Genomic DNA, 23,488 nt, shown 5'->3' on the forward strand with positions numbered 1-23,488 from the left:
CTGAGCAGAGAGCCCAAAGCAGGGCTCAATTCCAGGACCTGAGATCATGACCTGAGCCGAAGGCAGAGGCCCAACCCACTGACTTCCCGAGGCGCCCCAAAAATAAAATTTTAATTTATATCCATTCCTTTTCATAGATGAATCAGTTGTAAAATGACTGGTTATAACACTGTCTCAAAGAAACCCTTCTTCCCTCTCTCCCTTTTCCAGAGAATTTTGCTTTAATTAATTCAACAAATATTTATTGAGTCAGGACCTTATTCGAGGCATTTGGGATACATTAGTGAACATAAAGAACACAGCAAAGCTTACAATTTCACAGGCAAGACAAACAGACATAATAAGTAAGTTACATTTTTTGCTAGAAAAGGTGATGAATGCTATAAAAAGGGGGAAAAAAGAAGGGAACCAAACAGAGAAGTTCTCTGTTCCCACGAGCCAACCTACCTTAGTGGGCAGGAGGACTGGGGCAATAAGAGAAACAGGGCTTCTGGTTTTTGTTGTTGTTTTGTTTTAAATTTGAGAGAGAGGGAGAGGGAGAGGGAGAGAGAGCGGGAGAGAAGAGGGGGAAAGGCAGGGGGAGAAGCAGGCTTCCCTCTGAGCAGGGAGCCCAACGCAGGGCTTGATTCCAGGACTCTTTCTGAGATCATAACCTGAGCCGAAGGCATATGCTTAACCAGCAGAGCCACCCAGGCGCCCCGTTTGTTTCACTATAAGTTCTTGTCCCTGGTTGGAATTTTAAACTAATTGCACGTATTACTTTGAAAAAAAAATGAAAATTAAGTTCAAACAGTGCTGTAACTATATTGGGAGGTGCGGGTGGCAGTGTGAGCTAAGTTCTCTTCTGTCAGTGTGGAAAACAGGACAAGGTTTCTAATGTTAATAAATCAAGATGTTGAAGTACAGGCATCTCATTTAGCCATGAAAAGGAAACTATTGGAAGAACTTAAAGGAGAAACAGCTAAAGGAGTGAAAACTCATTTCTTCTAGAGGAGAAACAACAGAAGGTGGGAAGGCATAAGAGTGAGGAGGCAGGGGGGATGCTTGCCCTTTATTATGAACCTTTTGGTATGTTTGGATTTTTAAAACCATAGGCATGTGTTGCTTTGATGATTAAAAAATCTTATTCTAGGGGTGCCTGGGTGGCTCAGTGGGTTAAGCTGCTGCCTTCGGCTCAGATCATGATCTCAGAGTCCTGGGATCGAGCCCCGCATCAGGCTTTCTGCTCAGCAGGGAGCCTGCTTCCTCCTCTCTCTCCGCCTGCCTCTCTGCCTCCTTGTGATCTCTGTCTGTCAAATAAATAAATAAAATCTTAAAAAAAAAAAAAAACCCTTATTCTACCGAGCTGGGGGGTTGCTGTAGAGAGTGAGGAGGTGGAGGAGGAGGTAAGCTGTGGCTCCCTTTCTTTTATTTGTTTTATACCTCTGACTTTCATGTAAGATTTTGTTTGAACAAAGCTTTCTGCAGTTGAAATTGGTTTGAAGTTCATGATCTCTTTTGGCTCTCATAATTAATGATGCTTTACAAGCACCTGTTCCCCTTTATGCTCACTCCTCTTTACTTCTCCAGGGAGGTACCATCCCTTAGAAGCCTTTCGGCTTCCCCCAGCTGGCTTTGGCTTGCGGTGACTGGTGAGTTTGTGGCCAGTTCTCGTGCATGTGTGCGAGTGACCCCTGCAGCCAGTCACTGGGCGATTCCTACTTCAGAGGGCCCCAGCCCCCAGCACGCTGGCTGTGGTAACAGCAGGTGAGTGTTTCGTCTAATAGTCCCAGACTCTGCTGTTTCTGCTGCGGGAGCTGTGAGTTCTTGTAGACTCTTGCCTCCCACTCTACCACCTCCAGAGGAGGGAGGAAGAGAGAGAGAGACAGGGAGGGAGGGAGGGAGAGAAAGAAAGGGGTGGGAGAGGGAGAGAGAGAGAGAGAGAGAGAGGAGAGAGGGAGGGAGAGGGAGAGAGAGAAATAGAGGGAGACTATGAATGAAGTCGAGAAAGGGAGGCAACTCCTCAGTAGCTTAGTCACCTCCTAGTGACTGTACTTCCAGACACGTGTCACCGTTTGCCTGTTCTGGCACTATTTTTAGGGCGGGTCCCCTCCATTCATGTTTCTGGGGCCTTTGCAGTCATCCCTGTTGCCGTCTGGCAGCTGCTTTCCTGAGTTTTCAGGTTCCAGAGGCTCTGTGTTCCCAGGCACCTTTCATGCCTTCCTGCCTTTGCACACCTCGTTCTTTCATCCGCCGTCTGGGGAACAGGATATTGGTCCTTGAAGTCCAAGCTCAAATGGCACACAGTTCGTAAAACCTTTCCTAGATCCCAACTCTGAGGAAGCTCTCTACACCTTAGCACTTGCCACAGAGCCTCGTCCTCTCTTGCTGACCTTTTGGTGTCCTGGAGGCGTTGGAAACACCCCGCGGCCTTCTTCTGGCCTGGCCTGGAGTGCTCCGTAGCTGCTTCCTGAGCTCAGGGAAGCACAGTTGCTGATCTTTCTGTGCTTTAAGAAATCTTGCTTGGCCTAGAAGAAATGTTGCAATGGGAAGATCTCCAGCCAGCGAGGCATCTCCATTAATCTTTTCTGGTTTTCCTCTTGGAAGAGGAGATTTGGAAGAGTCAGGTGACATCTAAAGAAAGCCTCCTGTACTAGGAGGGGTCCTATGAGGAGAGGGAGGATTATTTTACTGATCAGAGAACCAAGGTTTAGAAATATTGCGACTTGATGATGGTCACATAGTAAATAGAGCCAGAGGCTGAAATCCATGTCATCTGACTCCAGGGACACTCTTTCCTACCACACACTTCCTCGTAGTCCCCACAATGTGCTCTGAGATCACACCATTAAAGACTTTCCAGACCACAATTTCCCCCTCAAGCGTTCATGCAGTCAGTTTCCTTCCAGACCCAAGGGTTGAGAATCTTTCTGTCTCTCCTGCTTTTTCATTTCTCTGAGATTTGCTAGCTTTTTCTCTGTCTCCTCTGCAGTCTACAGGAGTTCATTTTTCTCTCATCTCTTTCCAGATATCATAATTTCCAAATCTTTTGGTTGGTTTCTTTTTCTGGCTATGGTCCTTTCTTTGGGAGACTTTCCAATATAGCTGCAGATTGGAGGATGATAACAATGAATTAGTAGATCTTCTTTGATGTTATTTTGTGGGTGAACTCATTAATTTATGACAAAAACATCAAAGAGCTCGGCTCCTGCATCGGGACTGGCTTATCCCACGGCAGCTGGGTAATAATGATTAGTCAGATTAAATCTCAAGTCTTCTTCTGCTTCAGGAGATAAAGTCTAAATGACTGGGGTGTGGGAATATCCCATCCTGTAGCATCCCATTGGCTTTGAGTCAGCACAGAATGAAACTCCCCACTCCAAATGTGGATCTCTCTCCATGGTCTCCACTTTGATGCCTCTAAGCCTTGAGGTCTGTCACAATCGGTGTAGCAACTGTGGAGGCAGAGTAGGGATAAAAGCCTGAGGCTGTTAAAGTCTCTTTGCAGTCAGGGGAGCTGGATAGTAAAAGGGATCACTCATCCTTGCATGGACTAGCTCAAGGTTCTCCAGAGTCCTAGTCCTGTAATTTCTTGGGAAGGAGAACTCTCTGGGTCACACAAGAAAAGTGCCAGCATCATGTTCAGCACATAGCAAGCTTTCCATATGTAATGGTTGACTGGACTTTTTGAGAAAGGTCAAGGTGCATGAAGTCTCTGGCTAGTTGAAGAGGAGTAAGAAGTAGAGCTCAGGTCTTGGCTTATACAACATCACCTCCTAACCTACTCACATCGATGGCCATTTACTTTGCTTCTTCCACTTTATTCATGGTGGAAAATTGTCTGTGCTTCTCTCTAAAGCCATCCCCTCCATGTTGGCCCTGGAACCCATCCTTTGCTGACCTCTTAAGGGCTTGTTTCTGCAGTTAACCCTCTCCTTCCTGAGGCTTTGATGTTTCCCTTTTAACTAGATTATTTCTATCAACAAATAAGCAAGCTCTACTGTTTCCTGTCTGAAAAGAGCCTCCCTTGCTCCCACTCCTCCTTCAGGCCGCTGTACTACTCTTCACTCCCTTTGACAGCAAAATGCCTCACGAGACTTGTCTACAATCTTAGTATCTCTCCTTCCCCTCCTCCATTCAAACTCTGAAACCCACTTTAATTCAGGATCTCATCCCTGTTCTCCACTGAAACAGCTTTTATCAAGCTCATCAGTGATCATCTAGCTGCCAAGTCCCTCGGTCATTTCTCAGTCCTCATCGTATCCTTCCCATGAGCAGCTCTCAGCACAGCTAGTAAGACTCTATTACCAGGTTTCTTGCTTGGCTCCAGGACAGCATTCTCTCTTGGGTCTCCTCCTAACTCACGGGTTGCTGTTCTCACCAGCCTTTCATCTTCCCAACCTGGAAGTAACAAAGTGACCAGGATCCGTTCTTGGACCGTTTTTCTAGCTGAACCCACTGCCTACCTGTTCTCATCGGGTCCCGTGGTTTTAAATCCTGTTCACAAACTGGTGGCTCTTGATGTTGTATCTCCAACCCTTTACCTATCTCTGAAACTCAAAGGCCTATTCCTCTTAGATATATAATATGCACATCAAATTTCAGACCTAAATCAATGAAATAAAACTCTGTGTTCTCCATCCTTTCCGGCCCACTCCGTCCTTAGGCTTTCCTTCTCAGTAAGTGGCAACTCCTTTGTTCCAGTGGTTCAGACTTCAAAACTTGGAATCACCTTTGACCCACTCTCATATCACACCCCTAGTCTATCAATAGTTCCTGCCAGCACTACCTTCAAATTATATCTAGGGCCTGGCCACTTCTTACCACCTCCGCTGCTATTATCCTTGTCTAAGCTACCACCATATCTTGCCCAGACTACTTTAACAGCCTCGTAACTCATATCACTGCTTCTATCCTTGCCTTCCTCCCCCTTCCCTCTCCCTCCCCTCCCATCCCTAGCCTCCAGAGTAGTCTTTAAAAAACTGCAATTAGGTAATGCTATGCCTCTACTCTAAATGTTGTAAGGCTTTTGATCCCACACTCTAAACAGATTCCAGAATCCTTATTAGGGCCTGCAGGTGCTATACGACCTGGCTCTTCCTAACTCTCTGATCTCCGCTTCCATTTCTCTTCCCCTGGCCCACTCCATTCTAGCTACACTGGTCCCCCTGCTGGTCTTTGAACATGCCAAGCCCACTCCTCCAGCCCGCCCTTGTACTGTCCTCTAAGCTAGTCATTCTTCCTTTAGGTACCTTTGTGTTGAGTTCTTTCACTTCCCTCAGGCCTCTGACCAAATTTCGCCCTATCAAAAACACTTTTGCTGACTATCCTTTCTAAAATAACCCTCCTCGGTCACCTCTCTTTACCATGCTTTACTTTTCTTCCTAGCAATGATCACAACTCAACATACTTTATACTGATTTGTTTATCTGCCATTGATTGTTATCCCCATTAATATGTAAATTCAATAAGAACAAAGTCTTTGTGCATATGGTCATTGCTGTAGCCCAAGCTGTGAGAGTAGTGTCTGCTCCATAGTTCATGTTCCACAGATACACGTTGAATGAATAGATTTGTTGGATGGGTTCATCTGGCTCTCTTGTTATCAGATACAGTGGTTTCCAGATAGTCGTTTGGTTAATATGATCAATATGTAAGAAACTGAGGTGTCCATGGAAATCATCAGATTATGCAACTATTTAATACTAGTGACCACTGTGGATCCACATATATTTTCAGTTTGCCCTTGATGCCAAATCATTAGGCAAACTCTAAGGTGGGATGAAACATCTGCCTTTATTTCTTCGGTATGTCATTTATCCTCTGGGACTCAGTGTGTTCACCTGTGAAACAGGCAGTTGAAGATACAGTTCCTGATGTGCTGGCTTAAGGCCAACAGGATGCTGAAGGGAGGCAGTACAGTTAGGAAGATCAACCACACAAGCTCTGGAACTTGACTGCCTGTGTTTGAATCCTGTCTCCATTCCTCACAAGCCACATGACCTTGGGCAACTTTCTCAGTTTTCTTACTTGTAAAGTGGGAATAATAAAAAGATAATAATAGCATTTAATTCAAAGAGTAATTGTGAGAATTACATTAAGACAATACATGTAAAGTATTTAGCACATGGTTTGGCATATAGTAAGTGCTCAGTAAATGTTAGCTATTATAAATGAAAAGTTCTGAGAGGCCATTGCGATTCATTTGTTTTAGGGGCAGTAAATTATCCTGCCAGAATATTAGATGATGTGAAATCTGTAAGGGTCTGATAATGTGGTTAGGTAGAATGCCCTTATTCTTAGGAGAGGCATGGTGAAGAACTGAAGGGTAAAGGTGAAGGGTAAAGGTTCTCAGTATCTGTCACTTATTTTCTAATAATCTAGCCAAACATATTTCTCTGTTTTTATATCTATGAAGAAACTGTGGCAAAATGTTAACAGATGTTGAAACTAGGTAGATAGTATGGTTACTGTACTATTCTTTCAACCTTTCTGTATGTCTGAAAATTCAAAATAAAAGGTTGGAGGGAAAAAAAAAAGAACCCTAGAATGTCTAGTGAAGTCCAACTGTCATTTTATGGAAAGAAGCTCAGAAGTGAAGCTCTTGACCAAGGTCATATGCAGGAGGAGCTTGAGCCAGACTCCAGGTCTCCTGGCTGACCATCTCTCCCTTTGTGTGGCTGGCTGCTGTTACCCCTCAGGCAGCAGTGAGCTGCACAGGAACAGAATCTGCTTCCCCCCAAAGACCAAAGGGTGTTATGGATGTGTAAAAAGGCACTTGTGTTGGTGTTTCCTTTTTGTTTATTAAGCAAATGGGTAGGTCATTTGGTTGGAAGGTATGATGTCAAAATTCTGATGGCAGCACCAGGACCACACCTGACATCCTGGGTAAACCAGTTTGGCACCATCTGCTTGTGTTTTTTGAGTGGTGGTGGTGTACGGTTGGGACTGCAGGGGAGAGAGGGAAGAGTAGGGGTAGGGCCAGGGTCAGGAAGAGCAGTGAAGAGACTGGCTTAAATTCTGGAGCTCCCTGAAAGAAGGGACCCCCAGGATTTCTCTGGGGATGAAATGCAGGCACATATTTAAAGAAAGGAAATGATTCTCTGCGGTCTGCAGCATTCTCCTTTAGCTAACAGGGTTCAAAGCAGTGAAAAGAAGAGAGGAGGAGAGGTGGGAATGCCCATCCAAGTCTGGGGGAGGGGGAACAGAGAAGGAAGCGGGGGTGGGGGGTGGCGGAGAAAGAACAGAAAAACATACCGTAGAGGAAACCTGGGCCACGGTGCGGGAGGGATTGGGGGAGGGGTACTGGAAAGGTTAAGAGGCCGCACTTGGGGGCCTGCAAATGCGTGGAGGACTGTCAGCCTCCGCCAGCCTCCGCCAGCTAGAGTGTCTTGCCCCAGAACCGTCCTGCCTCTCTCTTCTCCAGGTCTGGAAGTCTCAGGAGGCCGCGGTAGCGAGCGCAGAGCTCCTGGAGCTCTTACTAGGGGGAAGGGCGGGCAGGAGAGGCGGGGCCTCTGGGCCGGGCGGGAGCGAAGCCTCCGGCCGCGGGAGGGGCTCCTCTCCGGCGGGCGGGCGCCGGAGTCTGGGGGCCGTGTTTCCCCCTCCTGGTCGGTGGAGGCGCCTGGCCCCTCCTCCCCCGGCCGCCCCCACCCCCGCTGCCGCTGTCAAAGATAAACCGGGCCGTTGCTTGCAGAAGCAGCGGCTGCGGGCGTTCGGGCGGTGAAGAGCCTCGGGCGCGGCCTCGCCTCCCCGGCCCGGCGCCCGCATCAGCACCGCGGACAGCACAGCGGCCGTCGCCAGTACCCAGGCGTCCGCTGGCCCACCAACCCACCGGCACCTGGGCCCGCGACGTCCGAATCAGCACCGTGGACAGTGCACTGGGCCCCCTCTAACCGCTGCCAGACCACCTGCTCCCGGAGTCAGCACCGCGGACAGCCCCCCGCTACCAGCCTCGCCACAGGCTCGGAGGGATCAGTGCCTCTGGAACATGGCCACTGAGGTAGGGGGCGAGCGCCTGGCCCTCAGGCAGTGCCTAACTGGTGCGGCAACACATCTCCGCTAGGGGCGGACTGGGCGGGAAAGGAAGAAGGCGGGGGTGGGGTGAGGGGGTGGGTTGGGGTAGGGTAGGATGGGGTGGTTTTCCAGATCTCATACTACGGGAAGGGGTGGGGAGCAGAGTGGCAGGGTGGAGGAGAGGGGCTTCTCCTGAGAACTCATCTTACTCCTGGCGATCTTCCCCATCTGAGTACCGAAGCTGCCCACACCACTTGTTGGCACTGGCACCAGATTTGCTCTAGGGACCCAGCTGGGGTTTCCCCTTACTCTGGACTGCTAGTCCTAAAACTACTTCCCTAGAGGGTTGGAGGTGAGCTTGTCCCTGTTTTAGGGGCAGGAAGGCAGCTGGTTTCTATTGCTGTGCAGTGTAGCCATCCAGCTTTTGGACTCAAGAGCCTGGTTAAGAGATGACAGACCTACCTCCACATCCACATTTCCTTCATGGGGAGGGAGGGGACAAGACCCCAACCGGTTTTAATGAGCTGCCTGCACCAGTCTCCACTTTTGCATATCATGCTTTCTTGCTTTTTCATCCTGTTCAAGTTTCTTGTACCAGGGTGTCTGCATTTCCCGTGTCTGATGGGAGGAGCTGTCTTCTTCAGGATGTGCTGATAGGTGTGTCACCTTCAGGGGACTTGAAAGCTGAACCGAGGGACCTGTTGGTTGAGGGTAGAATCTTGGTGCAGTGCTTAAGAGATCAGGAATTTCCTCCTGTTGTCCTTCATTTCATGTGGGAAATGCAGCTCTTTATGTCCCCACCGTATAAGTGGTACAGCTAACACATGGAGAAGGGGAGGACCTATTCAATGCACAGCATGTTAGCAGAAGAACTGAAAGTTTCTTTCTTTGGATTTTTGGAGTGGAAACCAGGACACCAGGGTCTCTCCAGGTCTGATGTTGACTTCTGTGGTGTTCCCCCATTTCTACCCCAGCTGGAACACAAGCCAGGGAGACAGCATAGGCTTTTGAATGATTCTGTGCATTGCCTCTGGGCATCCTGGTGAGCAGCGTGACATCAATACCAAGTGTTATTATTGTAATTCTGCTGTCATGGCCACCACAGAACAAGGTGCAGTTGCTTGGTGCCATTTGGCTTTGTGACAACGCATAGGATTAGTTAGGAGAGCTCACTGTCCCCCCCACCCCAGCCTTGCGAGGGGGCAAGTCCTAAGCAGGCCCATGGAGCTTGGTTTTTAGGCTGGAGGAATGCAAAAATAAATAATTAGAAAGCCTGGAAAGTGCTGAAGTTACTGAGAAGAGCAGGAAGAGCAAAGGAGAAACGGCCAAGGATCTAATCACCTTCCAGAGAGGGCCGCCAGGCTGCAGCAAAGGCTGCTGGTGCTGGGCAGGAAGGGACAACGTCAGCCACCTGGGCGTAGCTGGGCCAGCAGTGTGGGCAGAGAAGGCAGCCACATCTGTGATGTGTTCTGCCAGATTCCAGGAGCCCCATCTGTCTCAATATCTCTCCAGTGCAGGTCTGTTGTGGTACACAAATGCCAACCAGCAGGCTCACATCTCTAGGTTGAGGCAGTGTTTCTAGGTGGCTGCTGTTAGGCATGCATGACTCTCCCTGGGGAGAGGTTCTGCTCACAATGCCTCTGTGAATGTAGCACTTTCCTGTGTACAAAGCACTACCACATGTATGATCTCCTTTGAGCTTTAGAGCAACCCTGTGAAGTGGGCAAGGATGGCGTTATTATCCCCAATTAACAGATGAGCTCACCGAGGCTCAAGAGCTTGCCTAACCCCTGTGAAGAAGCCAAGGAAGGCATCATTATCCCATTTTACAAATGATGCAAGTGGAATGTGAGAGTTATTCAAGAAAATATGGCTCAAAAGAGGCAGAGCTTGAGCTTCTGCCTCCCTGGTCAGTGGTTTTTTTTTTTTTTCCTGCTGCATCCATGTATATCCATTAGCCAGTGGTGTTGCTCAGCAGAGAGGTGGGCACTAGAGGTGGTGACATGAGGCTGTGATGGAAGGATGCAGAAGGGCCCAGCTCCCTGTTCAGCCTGGCTGGGTCGGCTTGAGGGCAGAGGGACAGAGGAATGGCCAGAAGGGATGGAGAGCAGAGGACAAACATTACCTATTTCCCAATTTGGCCTTGGGTGGACCCTGCTGGCAGTACTGAGGGAGGAAGTCTTAGCTCTGCCAAGGCACAGAATGTACACATTATCGGGGCTGTGGAGTGAGTCATTCTCCCCAGGCTGTTTTTACTGTTAGGACTGAGTTAAGATTACCAGGAAAAACCTGTTGGGAGAAGGAATACCTCATGCCAAACTTCCTGGCCATCCCCATAGGATTCCGAATGGGAAGTCCTCAGTTCCAGCAGAAGATGTTTTGAGAGGTAAAGAGGAGAGGAACAGAGAGAGGGAGAGGGAGGAGGAGAGGGAGAGAAGGAGAAGGAGGGACAGGAAGACAGAGGGGGAGGGAGAGAGGAGAGACATTAAGGAAGACTGGATGTCCCTGGATCCCTATGTGGAAGGCATGGAAACTGGGTCTTTTCTGCTTCCTAATTTCTGTTGAGGAGTTACCATTAGGGGAGGAGTGCGTGTGAGGAACTCAGAGGAGGGATGGATCCTCCTGAGTGATACACTGACCTCATTTGGACAACTGTAATGAGCCCATTTCCTGAGCGGCAAATCTCTTTGAATCTATGTCACCAGGAGTGGGGTCCACCCTGGGAAAGAGTCCAGATGGCCCAGGACAACTGGGAAATGCCTGGCTGGGAGGGGCTTCCTTGAGTGGTGGAGTTTGGTCTCTAAGAGGTTTTTAAATGCACCCAAGTAGTATTATCCAAGCAAAGCACTTGGAGGTTTGATCTCTGAGCCTGGAATTAACAACCAGCAGACTGTGGGTTGGGCTTGGCCCTGGTGCAGTCTTAGAAGAAGGAAGGCCCTATGCCTGGGTTTCCATCCTGAGGCCTGACTTGGCTGCTTGTGACTCATGATCCTCACTCCTCCTCCACACCCCAGCCAGGGAGCAAGCCTGGTGTTGGTTCATTAGCTGAATCTCCTGATTCTTGAGTTGAGCCTCAAATGCATCCTCTGGAATTAGCTAGTTTTTAATGAGGATGGAGATGCGGGCCAGATGGGGCTCCCTGCTTGTCTTGGGCAGATTGGGACTGGGAGTGCTCTTCCAAATTCTAGGGCTTGCTCCTCCCCACCTCTACCAGGTTGGCTCTGTCAGGTGGGTGACCCACTCTTCAGACAGCCTTCCTATCCCTGTCCTACTGAAGTTCAAAAATTGGTGCCAGCAGATATTACCACCGATGTTCTCTTTCTTCCCCATGAAGTGCCTCTTGGTCCTGTCTTTACTCAGCTGCTGGCAGGCTGGGGGATGGTGGTGGGAGAGAGGGCAGATTGAGGAGGGTAAGAAGTAGATGAGAGGCCTGGGTGTCAGGGTCAGTTAAGAAACTCTGGGAGAGCAGACACAGAAGCTGTGTGCATATTCTGGGATCCTCTTATGGGATTTCAGAGCATCATGGATCTCTCTTAAAACCCCCTACTTGTTTTCTGAAAGCTAAGTAGTTGGCAAGTGCCTGGAGTCTGGCTCTAGCTCTGGCTCAAGGGCTCCAGTGATGGGATTCTTCATTCAGTGGTCCTCAACTGGCCCTTCTAGAAATGAGTCTCGTTCACAGCTGTGCCTCATTTGGTCCGCTTCTGTGCTTACAAATGTAAAAATGTATTGGAAACATTAAAAAAATCAAGATATTTGCTATTAAAGAAATCTGGATTTATGGCTTCTCTTAAGATGTCAGAAGCAGGAAAAAAAAAATGTCAGAAGTGCAGCATCCTGGACTCACATTCTCACATGGCTTTCAGGGATTTTCTCTGATTAGCCACAGCCCTCACCAGGCCCACATACATACTTAGTCCCTAGAAACACTGGCATTCGTAATCCCTGAGAAAGCCTCTTGAGGGTCAGGGCCAGAAGGGGCTTTAAGTGCTTATGTTGTTCCAGCTTCTCAGTTTCTAGTTGAAGAAATGGAGGCCCAGGGTGATGTGGCCTGGACTAGCACCCAGGTCTCCTGCTCCCAAGTCAGTGGGCCTTCTTTCCATCAGTGCCTTTCGGTACTTCACAACTGAGCCACCGTGGATGGAGAGAGCCAGGAGACGATACTCTGCCTTAAATCTATCCATTCACCAACTACAGATGACTCTTCTATTGTGCTGTACATAGATCTGGGAGATGAAGGCTCTAGAGTATGCAATGTGTCTGATACAGTCTTATAGCAACTCCTCAAGACCCCACAAGAGTCTACTCTAAGAGAGGGAAGCAGATCCCTTGTCACTCAGAGCCAGTGTTCTAAGACTCAGAATTTTTGGGGTTGGAAAGAATGTTGACCCCTCCTACTCTGGCTACTTGAGAACCCATGGATCAAAGCCAAGAGGAGATGGGACTATACTATGAAAAGTAGCATCCTAAAATCTTAATGGAATAATAAACTAGAAGTTTATTTACTGCTCAGTAAAATCCCAGACAAGTGATTCTGACCAGCAGCTGGATCTCCTCCAGGCTGATTCAGGGATCCAGGCGCTTTCCAGCTTGTGGTTCCATCATCTTCAACATATGGCTTCTTTGGTTTCTGTGGAAGGGCAAAGATTACAGAGGAGTGGCTAGTCCTGTGAGCCAAACCTGTACATTCCGTTCACATTCCATTCAGTCATATGGCCACACCTAATTGTAAGGCAGGCTGGGGATTAATCTAACTGTATGCATGGGGGGAAGAAGAAGGGCTGTTGTCAACAGCTAGTCAGTAACGAGAGACACAGCCCTTCATGGTAGCACACAGTGCGTGTGTGTACTCAGGCAGAGAAAAAGGAGGCTGTGGGGGGTGGGGGAGAAGCTGAGTCCATATTAGAATGACTGAAGCACTGTTTTTTTTTTAATTAATTAATTTATTTTTTATTCTCCCTTTCCTTCCATTCTCACCAGCACATTCCTTGGTTTAGATCTACTTTTGTTTCCCTGGACCACTACAAAGATAGTGCATCCCTTCACCTGGCCTCTCATTCCAGTCATGCCCAATTCCCATGCATCCCACACAGAGCTACCTGAATGGTCCTTTTGGGGCTAGGGGAACCCATCCTCAAGATTCACTGGCTTGTGTCTGTTGGTTTTAGAAAGGCAGAGGAAGACCACAGCCCTTTTCCTTGGAAAATACAAAAAAATATGAAATCTTAACCAGACAGAGCAGACACATTAATAATGTACTTATATCACCAAAGCTTAATTTGATTTTCAAAGTTATCATAGGACCCTAGTGGATGTCAAGGGGGCTTTCTCAATTAAAACCTTGAGTGGAGGAATCAAGGCCTACAAAGATGAGAGGAGCACCATACATTCTTCAGTTCAGTCCCAATACACTGGGGACCACTTCTCTCATGAAGAGCAAGGGCTGTCTGGATTTAGGAGAGTCTCTGATTCTCCCCTTTTCAGAACCTTGATCTACCAATTACCTGCTCCTACCTTTCTCTCATTACTTATTCCCCCAGCTTTTTTTTTTTTTTTTTTTTTTTTAAGATTTATTTATTTTAGAGCAAGCAAGAGAGAGAACAAGAGCACATGTGAGCATGGTGTAGGGAGGGGCAGAGGAAGAGAGAATCTCAAGCAGACTCCCTGCTGAGTGTGAAGCCCAGCATGGGGCTCAATCTCACCTCCCTGAGATCATGACTTGAGCCAAAATCGAGTTGGATGCTTAACTGACTCTGCCACCCAGGTGCCCCTCTTTCCCCCAGCTTTTTTTTTTTTTTTTCTTTTAAGATTTTATTTATTTGTCAGAGAGAGAGCGAGATAGAGCACAAGCAGGGGAATGGCAGGCAGAGGTAAAGGGAGAAGCAGACTCCCTGCTGAGCAAAGAGCCCCATACGGGACTCGATTCCAGGACCCTAGGATCATGACCTGAGCCGATGGCAGATGGTTAACTGACTGAGCGTTTCCCCCAGCTTTTAAGCAAGTTTGTCTTCAATCCTACACCTTCTCCTCTAGGTGCTCCCTGCTCCCAGCTCTCCGTGATTGCGCTGTCACCCCCTCGCCCCTGCCCCACTCTTACCTAATCCACAAAGTCTTGCTGAAAACTGCCTGTTGTCACTGGAACAGACCAGGTTCTCTGCCATCTTTGCTCCTTTACAGAAGCTTCTTCCTCTGTCTGGGTTGCTTTTACATCCTGTCCCTACCCACTGCCTGCCCCCTACCACTGGCAAGTCCTGGCCTTCCTTTATGACTCAACACAGACCTCAGGAAGTCTTTTCTGAGTAAGCATTTCTGGAAGATGTTACTTCTCTGAAGCATTTATCACAGGCTAATTTATTATATATTTACTTGTCTTCCTCCCTGGAGCTCACAGACTGTCTTTTGCCCAGCATCCCCAGAGCCTGGCAGTAGTAAGGACTCAATAAATGAAAGGAATGACTGAATGGATTCACTTTAATTACACAGGATGAACTGGCCGTGTGTTCACTCTGCCCTTGGGGCTTGGTCTCCACGTGGTTCCAATGTTTGGCATATTTTACCCAGTGGAATGCTGGTTTCAGATGTGGGTGGCCAAGGCTGGAAGTGGAAGAAAGAGGCCTGGTCCTTCTGTGGAACTGAGCCCACTCCCCTCAAATGCTAGAGTCTGTGTCAAGGTCAAGTCTGCAGGAGTGGGCAAGGGACAGAGTGGCCCCACTCCTTCCTACCTAGGCAAGGTGTTTCTTTAAGTTCTGGCTTCAGCCAACTTTATCCATAATTTTCTCTGGGGAAGTCTGGGCATTTGGAGGCCCCTCCTTTCTTGTGATGAGAGGTCCTGGATGCGAAAGCTATCTGTGGTGCTCTCTGAACGGGGCTTTAACTTGGCCTGAACTTGAATCTCCCTCCAAGGTGGTGGGCATATCAGGTCCTTCCTCCTCTGGTCTACATGCTTCCCTCCTCAACCCTGCTGTAAGCCCCACTTCTAGGGTCTGAGACCTCAGTCTTATTCAGGGGCTGGGTTCCCCAAGTATGAGGCCTAATGAGTTCTAAATGTTTGATACTTGCTAAGTGAACAAAGTGTGAAAGTTTGTGTGTGTGTGTGTATGTGTATGTGAGAGAGAGAGAGAGAGAGAGAGAGAGAAGGATCTGGGCCATCCACCAGGAAGTCTCTTCCTCTTAAAATTTGTTTCTGGCTCTGTTGCTGGTTCCAGAACCTCCCCTTTTGGCTCAGCTTTGGCTCTGTGGTTCTGTGTCAAGGTCAAGTCTGCTTGACTTGACTTTACTACTTGACCTTACTACTCAGGTTTGTAGTACTTACCTTTACTACTTGACCTTTCTACTCAAGTCTGCTTGACTCTTTGGCTTCAGGCTTTTTCTAGATCTTTCTGGGGTAGCTTGAGGTGTCTTGTCTGATACGCTCCACAGTCCTGCTTCCCCGTGGCCTTCCTGGAGCACTGGTAGGTTGGCTAATGTTCTGGTTTGCTGGGAACTTTCTTGGCTTTAGTGCTGTAAGAACCATATCCTGACACCCGCCCCCCACCCCCAGTCTTGGACAAACCTAGATGGATCGTTGCCCTGAGTGTGTGTCTCCTGTGTGCCTTCTCAGGTCCATAATCTGCAGGAGCTGCGGCGAAGTGCCTCGTTGGCCACCAAGGTCTTTATCCAGAGAGACTACAGTGATGGGACCATCTGTCAGTTCCAGACCAAATTCCCCCCAGAGCTGGACAGCCGGGTGAGGATGACTTTTTCCCCCTCAACTTGGAACACAGGCCATGAGGGAGTCGAGGACTTAATCAGACATATTTCTTTTCCAGGATAAAACTAACATGTGTCACAACACTTGTTCAGTCACTTCACATGCAAGCGTTAAACCATGTCCTTGACATTGTCTTGCCATCCCCGCATGAAAAGTTAAAACTGGGAAGGCCTCACATTTCCTAGTTCAGCATCCCCCAAATGTCAGAAGCACAAGACTCACCCAGAGAGCTTGTTAAACAAAATTGCGTTCCTTAGTCCTGAGATGGCGGTGGCTTTGGCTGTCTCCCCTCCTCAGCTGAAGTTCTCAGCCCTAGCTGCAGAGCTTAAAAAAATCCTGATGCCCAGGTCATCAACCAAGGGCTCTGTCCACAACCTCTCTCTCCAGACTCAGCTACCTGCGTGTCTCACGGACCACCAGCCCCTGGCAAGGGTCAACTCCTGCTGCCGGCTTTTGCTTCTGGCTTTGGGGCAGCACGTATGGCCCTCCCCCCAGGCCTCTGTAGAACTGGCCTGGGGTTGTCGTCCGCCCTCTGGAGGGTGGCGGCAGACCCTGGCCCTTCCACTCAGCAGCCCAGGCCCATCTGAATGGGCTTGGGAAGGTGGGGCCGGGCTGCCTTTTGCTAATCCGATCCCTAACTAACTTTTAGGGATCTATGACGCTCCTCATCTCATCAAAGGACATGCCTGTCCTTTGGGGCATAGGGACTCTTGGGGTATTCTCTTATGCATTTACTCCAGATTTGTGTAGGGACAGTGACTGGGGACCCCAAAGCTTCTGACTATTCTTGGAGAGACCTTTTGTCCTAGTTGGGGGTGGAAGGTCCCTAACCTGTGTGATGGACTGTTCTGATCCTCTACAGTGGTGAGTGGGGAAGGGGGTGTTCCAAGGAATGTAAAAAATGGAGCTATAGACACTTTGACACTTGTTGAACTTGGAGCATGACTTTCTAATCTAGTGTAGGGTTATGTGTAGTGTAGGGTTATGTATCAAAGAGCACAGACTCAGGTCCTGTGTAACCTTGGACAAGTTCACTCAAGTATTTACTGAGCAACTGCTCTGTGTGAGTCATGGGGTATCTAGAAGTGAAGTCTCGGAGTTTGTTTTCTCTTAGAGGGTATGAAGAATAAAATAGTAAGTAAATACGTAGTAGCTCCGGGGGTGACCAATACTAGAAAAATAAGGGGGGGGAAATCACAGGGCTGGAGGAGCTGGGGAGAGGTGAGTGGTGGGGGAGGTCTGTGAGATAAAGTGAGACCTGAGCCTGGGGTGGAGGAGTCTGGGGAAAGAGTGTTGCATCCAAGGACACAGGCACAAAGACTTGCGCATTTGCAGGAAGCAGCACGGCAGCCCTCCGTGTGGCTGGAGTGGGGACTGGGGGTGGGGCAGGAGAGTAAGAGGCGGGCTCAGGGGATGCAGGGCTAGACCCTGTAGACCCTAGAGGGCCTAGCAGGCATTGTAAGAACCTCTTGGATTTTACTTAGAGAGAGATGAGATGGCTTTGGAAGCTCTTTTTCAGAGCTGTGACAAGCTCTGGCTTTAACAGGCTCTCTTGGCAGGGCTGGGGGCAGAGAGACTAGTTAAGAGTCCAGAGATGATGGCAGCCTGGACCTCAGAGCAGAGCTTTGATCTGCTCAAAGTGAAAAAATGCATGAAATTGTGTTATTTATTTTAAAAATTTTAAAAAAGATTAGACTTCGCAAAGTTTTTTTTCAGATGAGGCAATTGATTAATTCATTTTTAAAAGATTTTATTTATTGGGGTGCCTGGGTGGCTCATTGGGTTAAAGCCTCTGCCTTTGGCTCAGGTCATGATCCCAGGGTCCTGGTATCGAGCCCCGTATCAGGCTCTCTGCTCAGCCAGGGAGCCTGCTTCCTCCTCTCTCTCTGCCTGCCTCTCTGCCTACTTGTGATCTCTGTCTGTCAAATAAATAAATAAAATCTTTAAAAAAAAAGATTTTATTTATTTACTTGAGGGAGAGAGAGAGGGCCCCTGAGCAAAGAGAGGCAGAGGGGCCTAGAGGGAGAGGGAGGGGCAGAAGGACAGGGTTGGGCAGAGGGAGGGGGAGGTGCAGAGGGACAGGGAAAAGCAGACTGCCTGCTGAGCACAGAGCCGGACAAGGGGCTCTATTCCAGGACCCTGAGATTATGCCGAAGTCAGATGCTTAAATGACTGAGCCACCCAGGTGCCCCAGCAATAGCTTAATTTAATCTACAGTTGCCAGATGAATTTATAAAAATCTTATTATTATTTTTTAATTGAAGTATAATTGACATACAATGTTATATTGTTATCTGAAAGTGCCTTTAGGGTTCCTGGGTGGCTCAGTTGTTAAGTGTCTGCCTTTGGCTCAGGTCACAATTCCAGGGTCCTGGATTGAGTCCAGTGTCAGGCTCCCTGCTCCGTGGGAAGCCTGCTTCTCCCTCTCCCACTCCCCCTGCTTGTGTTCCCTCTTTTGCTATCTCTCTCTGTCAAATAAATAAGATCTAGGGACGCCTGGGTGGCTCAGTCGGTTAAGTCGCTGCCTTCAGCTCAGATCATGATCCCGGGGTCCTGGGATCGAGTCCCGTGTCAGGCTCCTTGCTTGGTGGGAAGGCTGCTTCTCTCTCCGCCTCTGCCTGCCACTCTGCCTGCTTGTGTGTGTGATCTCTTCCTCTGACAAATAAATAAATAAAATATTAAATAAATAGATAAAAAAATAAAATCTAAAAAAACCCCCCAAATACACACACACATACATGTATATAAGCTTTTTAAAAATAGAAGGCATAGAAAGTGCTTAATGTTAGCTATTATGATTATTGATGCAGGCAGGACAGTTGTGCAAACACACAAGGCTGTTGTGTGCTTTGTGACCTCTTAGCTTGAGGGAAGTGCCCTGTCCTGGAGAGACACTCCTGAGGTCTTACACAGTCTTAGGCAGTTGGAGTCCCATTCAAACATGGGGGGCCCCTACCAATTAGGACCTGGGCGCTTTCACAGCTATCAAAATGGGAAGGGTGACAAAGTCACTAGGATTCCTGCCTGAGCCCCTGCAGAAAATGTTCACATCTGTGATATGGTGGGAGTTTCTTGCCTCCAAGGGAGGCCAAGTAGCCGTTCTTATTTCCATTTTGTAGACGTGGAAACTGAGGCTAGAGTAGTTAAGTCATTAGCAAAAGGCCACATGGCTAGTGGATGGTCGAGTCTGGACCGGACCCTAGGTCTCCTGATTCCCAGTCCAGTGCTCCACAGGCACCTGCCCCTTCTCTGGTCTTGCCTGCGGGCATCTCCCCCTACCAGCCTGGGCCTACCACTGCCCTCCTCCCTCCCACCTGGGACTGTCCACAGTCCAGGGAGGCTGACCTCAACATGGCTCCCTGTCCCTCTCCCCCTCCAGATTGAGCGGCAGCTCTTCGAGGAGACCGTGAAGACCCTCAACAGCTTCTACGCAGAGGCCGAGAAGATTGGGGGGAGCTCCTACCTCGAGGGCTGCCTGGCCTGTGCCACGGCCTACTTCATCTTCCTCTGCATGGAGACCCACTACGAGAAGGTGGCTCCCTTTCCCACTGCCCTGCATCCCTGCCCCCAGGGTGCCCCCGCCGCTCGCTCATCCTCCACGGGCCCCTCTCCTTGCAGGTTCTCAAGAAGATCTCCCGCTACATCCAGGAGCAGAATGAGAAGATCTTCGCCCCTCGAGGCCTCCTGCTCACGGACCCCGTGGAGCGCGGGATGAGGGTTGTATCCTTCCTGGCTGTACTGTGTAAGGGCATGGAGTTGCCAACCAGTGGGGTCCCTGGTGAGGCCCTGTGTCAGAAATAGGGACCACCGTAGGGACCTCTGCTCGGGGATTTCCTAGGATTCCCCACCTCATGGGTCATCCGCTCCCTTCCCCCACAAGGTATCAATGCCCTTTGTGAATTTCAGGGTTTGCTTTTAGCCAGCTGTATGTATTCACTGCTCAACACACGCCAGGTACCATATTAGCTGCTTTAAAACTATGCAGTTCTCCCTAAAGGTGGGTGACTCTTACTTGTCTCTTCCACGAGCACACTGAAATTCAATCACTGGCTCAGGGTCACCGAGCTGGTGGACATCAGAGCCAGGACTGGAGCCCAGGCCCACACATCGCTCTGAGGCTGTTTGCCCCTCAGGGAGTGGGCAGATCTCCCATCTGTTGACATGCCTGTGGTCTCATGGACTCCTGTGTGTGCCTCCTGGTGTGCCCCTTCCAGAGATCAGGAAAATAGAAATCTTGATGGGCGGCTGGTCCAGGGCTGGGTTTTATGTCTGCTCGCCTGGAAAACTGTGTGCACACATCCCGCCCTCAGTCATTAGCAACCTGAATAAAATTGCTAAAAAATAAATTTTGCTAGAAACTTGAGAGGAAAAAGAGTAAAGAAAACACAAACACCGGGATCCTCTGTTCACCTCGCCCTGTGAGAGGGGCTGCCTTTTATTGAGCCTTTCCTAAGCGGGCATTGTGCTTACTGCTTTACATGCGTGATTTCAGTCCAGCCCCAGGCAAACCCCGAGACTGTAGGATCACCACCATTTTACATACCGATTAATAGGTAACACGGTAAATGACCCGTCTAAGGCCACATCGCTGGAGTCTAGGCGAGTGAGGCTTTGAAAGCAGAACACCGAAGTCCTCCCGCTTCCCGCAGGGCCACCCCCTGTCCTGGCAGTTGGTGACTAGCCCCACTAGAGCAGGAGCTGCTGAGCTGGGTGTGCGCCTGCTCGGAGCAGGGCCCTCGGGGTGGCTGTGCATATGCCCCGAGTCCCTGCGTGCGGGAGCGCGGCGGGCGGGGTCTAGTGGCTGGTGCCGCTATCCGCCCTCCTTGCTATCTGGGAAGCGGCCCCGGCGGGCCTCCCGCTCCCCTGCTGGCCTCCATCTGCGGGTGGGTCCGCCCCTTCTCAGCAGCTGCCAGGGCGTACGTCCTTAACGCCGCCGCAGATCGAGATCTCCATCTACGAGGACCGGTGCAGCAGCGGCAGCTCCAGCAGCGGCAGCAGCTCGGGCAGCGGCAGCAGCGGCGGGGGCGGCGGGGCGGGGGCCCGGTGACTGGCCGAGAGTCCCTGCAGGGAGGTGTATGGCCGGACTGAGGGCCTCTCAGACCTGCGGCGGCTGCGCTACCAGAGCACCCGCTTCTGAGTCATTCTCTGGGCCCCGCTCTGCTCCCCGGGGCGGGAGGGAGGGTGACTGGCCTGGTGTCCTTGCGGGCCCGTCTCCCGGGGCCCCTCCCGCACTCCTGCCCCTCGCCCCTGGCAGGACGGCCCACTTCCTGATCTGGCATTTCCCCCAGGGGTCAGGTCTGGTCAGGCGCAGCCAGATCTTCCAGGGGAAGGCTGGGACCTGGTGGGAAACGCGATTTGGACAGCCCTTTTCTTCTGCCTCTCCACTCCCAACACCCTGGAGGCGGGGCTCAGGTCCCAGAGAGAATTCCTATCCCGCATGATTCCTCAGCCCAAATCCCACATCCACCAGGACTCTCCCCCGCCCCCAGGGTCCTGCTCCCGGTGGCTGTCTCCCAGTGTCTGCTCTTTCTGGTGCCACTGCTGGGGCTCTGCCTGTCTGTGAACCTGCCTCCACTGGATTTGAGGTCTGGGGAGATGGGAGCCACTCAGTCCCCTCCTGACCCCTTCTAGACTCATGGCTTCCCCTTCCCCCCACTCAAAGCCTGAAGGCCACATGGGCCTTGCCAAGAAACCTCCGACTCCTGAGATTTTGCAGGACATCGGGCGCTGGCTGTGGGGTGCACAGCCTGGGGCTCTGGGAGGTTATGTGAGGCCTAGAGAAATGCTTCATGGAGACTTGTAGCTTTGGGGGCTTTGAACCTCCAGGATTGGAGCCAACTTCTCGAGATTGGAAACTGGGTGTATGAGAGAATGAGTGTGTGTGCACGCAGGTGCGTGTGTGAGTGCATATACGTGAGAGCACTGTGTGCACGAGCGCATGTGTGGCTGTGCAGCTGTGTGCGTGAGCACACCCGTGAATGCATGTGTGTGAGTGCGCATGTGTGAGTGCACCAGTCCGTTCCCCTTCTGTGCCAGGCCAGTGACTGCCCCTCTGCCTCCTCTCTTATCTTTGTATGTAATGGTCTGTGGCTGCTTCCCTGCAGAGGTCCAGCCTGCCCCTTTGTAAATAAATGTCCTAAAGCTCCTTGCCCCTTGCCTGGGGCTGCCAGCTTGGCTCTTCTTCCTCGTCTCTTCCCCACCTGCAAAGTTCTCCCCATCTTCTGATTCTACTGTGTACATTCTAGCAAAAGAGAAGTTGGGGGTCTGGGAGAGCCAATCTTCTGGAGCCTTCCATGTCCTTCTCCCAGCCTTCCCGGTCCATGACAGGGCAGCAGGGCCACACATGCTGCATATGCAGCCTGCCCAGACTCTGGAGCTCTTTAAGGCTGCATAAGCAAGTCCTCCTTGGATGTTCAAAGGAGTTGGCAACCTATAGGGGAAAAGGCAAACTCCTTTCTTGAAAGGGAAGAGAAGCACCCAGCCAGTGTGGCTCTGCATGCCAAGGCCCAGGGCGCCAATGAGGAAGAAGCAGCCCCCATGCCTGGATGCCCGGATGAGGGACAGCAAGCGACTGCCTGCCTCAGCCGGCAGGAGGTGCTAAAAGGGCATCTGGAAGACCAGCCACTGCAGGGAGCTTTCTAGAACCAAAGAGGGGCCTGGTTTTCTCTTGGATGAGACAGCAGTCTGTGGGAGGGTGGTGCCTACCCAGGGGGCTGCAGAGGGCAGCCTGGTCCCTGGGGTGGGTCTGCGTCCAAGGATTCCCCCAAAGAGGGTGGTGATCCAGTGAGCTCTACGGCAGCGCCCCCCCCGCCCCCCGCAACCGACCCCTGACCCCTGGGCCGGGCCCATGCCCTCCCTGGCCCACTGTGGGGCCAGGCCTTATGTCTGACCGGTGCGCCTCCTGTGGGATGGCTGGGCACAGGTGATGCAGTGGCCTTTGGTTTTATTATTTCTTTTTCCAATAAAAGGACTTGCCCAGCTTGAGGCTCTGTGCTGCTTCTCTCGCCTGTGGTGGTGGGCTGCTAGTTCCATGCCCCAGGCCTACAGCGAGGGGAGGCTCAGCCGCCCACCCGCCTCATGCCAAGGAGGTGGGGCTGAGCATGTTCCTGGAGGAGCATGAGTCTGACCCGGGCAGGACCCACCCTGTCTTCTCGGAGTCGGTAGTCTAATGGGGAGGCTACATTCTGGATCCTCGAATCTGGAGTCTTTATGGGAGGTTTGCAGCCTTGGGTGGGGGGAACCACTTGACTGAAAGCCCGGGCAAAAGCAAGTAATGAATTGATTAAATACCCATTATTTAAACCCTTATCCTGGGTTTAGGGACTGTTAAGAGCTGAATCACAGAAGTCACCCTGTTTTAACGACTAGAAAAGCATGTGAGTGTTGGAACCTAGCAGGGTTGTGTCTTGCATTCTATAAAAGTAACATTTACTGAGCACCTATAGTGTGCCAGATGCTTTGGTAAATCCATATGCTAGAGCTGGGTGGGGATTTAAAGATCATCTAAATGAGGCAGAATGGAGGCCCAGAGCGGCCGCATGACTTGCCCCAGGTCACACAGCTGGGTGGGATCATACCAAATCTAGAACTGAGACCACCTGACCCACTGCTCACTCTGACACCATGGGGACGGCATCCCAGTGGAAGTTGCCTTACGCTGTGGGGCGGCCAGGATCACATGCTCAGGTCTGTGGACGAAGAGAGTGTCTCACCCTACTGTGAGGACAATGGCTCCAACCTCAGGGTGGG

The 23,488-nt window shown here is 50.4% G+C and overlaps 1 protein-coding gene and 1 long non-coding RNA gene across 3 annotated transcripts; one reads left to right on the forward strand and one right to left on the reverse strand.

Moving 5' to 3' along the window:
* Positions 1-1,744: 1,744 nt before the first annotated feature.
* LOC116572735 lies at positions 1,745-14,171 on the reverse strand. Of its 2 annotated transcripts, XR_004278501.1 has the most exons (7): positions 14,087-14,171; positions 13,089-13,186; positions 12,496-12,619; positions 9,334-9,511; positions 8,455-8,690; positions 4,288-4,380; positions 1,745-3,434 (listed from the first exon to the last, which is right to left on the reverse strand). It is a non-coding gene; the product is annotated as an uncharacterized LOC116572735 (long non-coding RNA). The 2 variants fall into 2 exon arrangements; XR_004278500.1 differs by having other exon boundaries at positions 1,745-4,380.
* GOLGA7B (golgin A7 family member B) lies at positions 7,872-22,720 on the forward strand. The gene is made up of 5 exons (XM_032311984.1): positions 7,872-7,978; positions 15,590-15,715; positions 19,119-19,271; positions 19,358-19,459; positions 20,679-22,720. Exons 1-5 carry the CDS (start codon positions 7,967-7,969, stop codon positions 20,784-20,786), a joined length of 501 nt encoding a protein of 166 aa, XP_032167875.1. The 5' UTR covers positions 7,872-7,966; the 3' UTR covers positions 20,787-22,720.
* The last annotated feature ends 768 nt before the right edge of the window (positions 22,721-23,488 follow it).

Source organism: Mustela erminea, chromosome 14 (genome assembly GCF_009829155.1).
Source record: "Mustela erminea isolate mMusErm1 chromosome 14, mMusErm1.Pri, whole genome shotgun sequence".
Classification (NCBI taxonomy): Eukaryota; Metazoa; Chordata; class Mammalia; order Carnivora; family Mustelidae; genus Mustela; species Mustela erminea.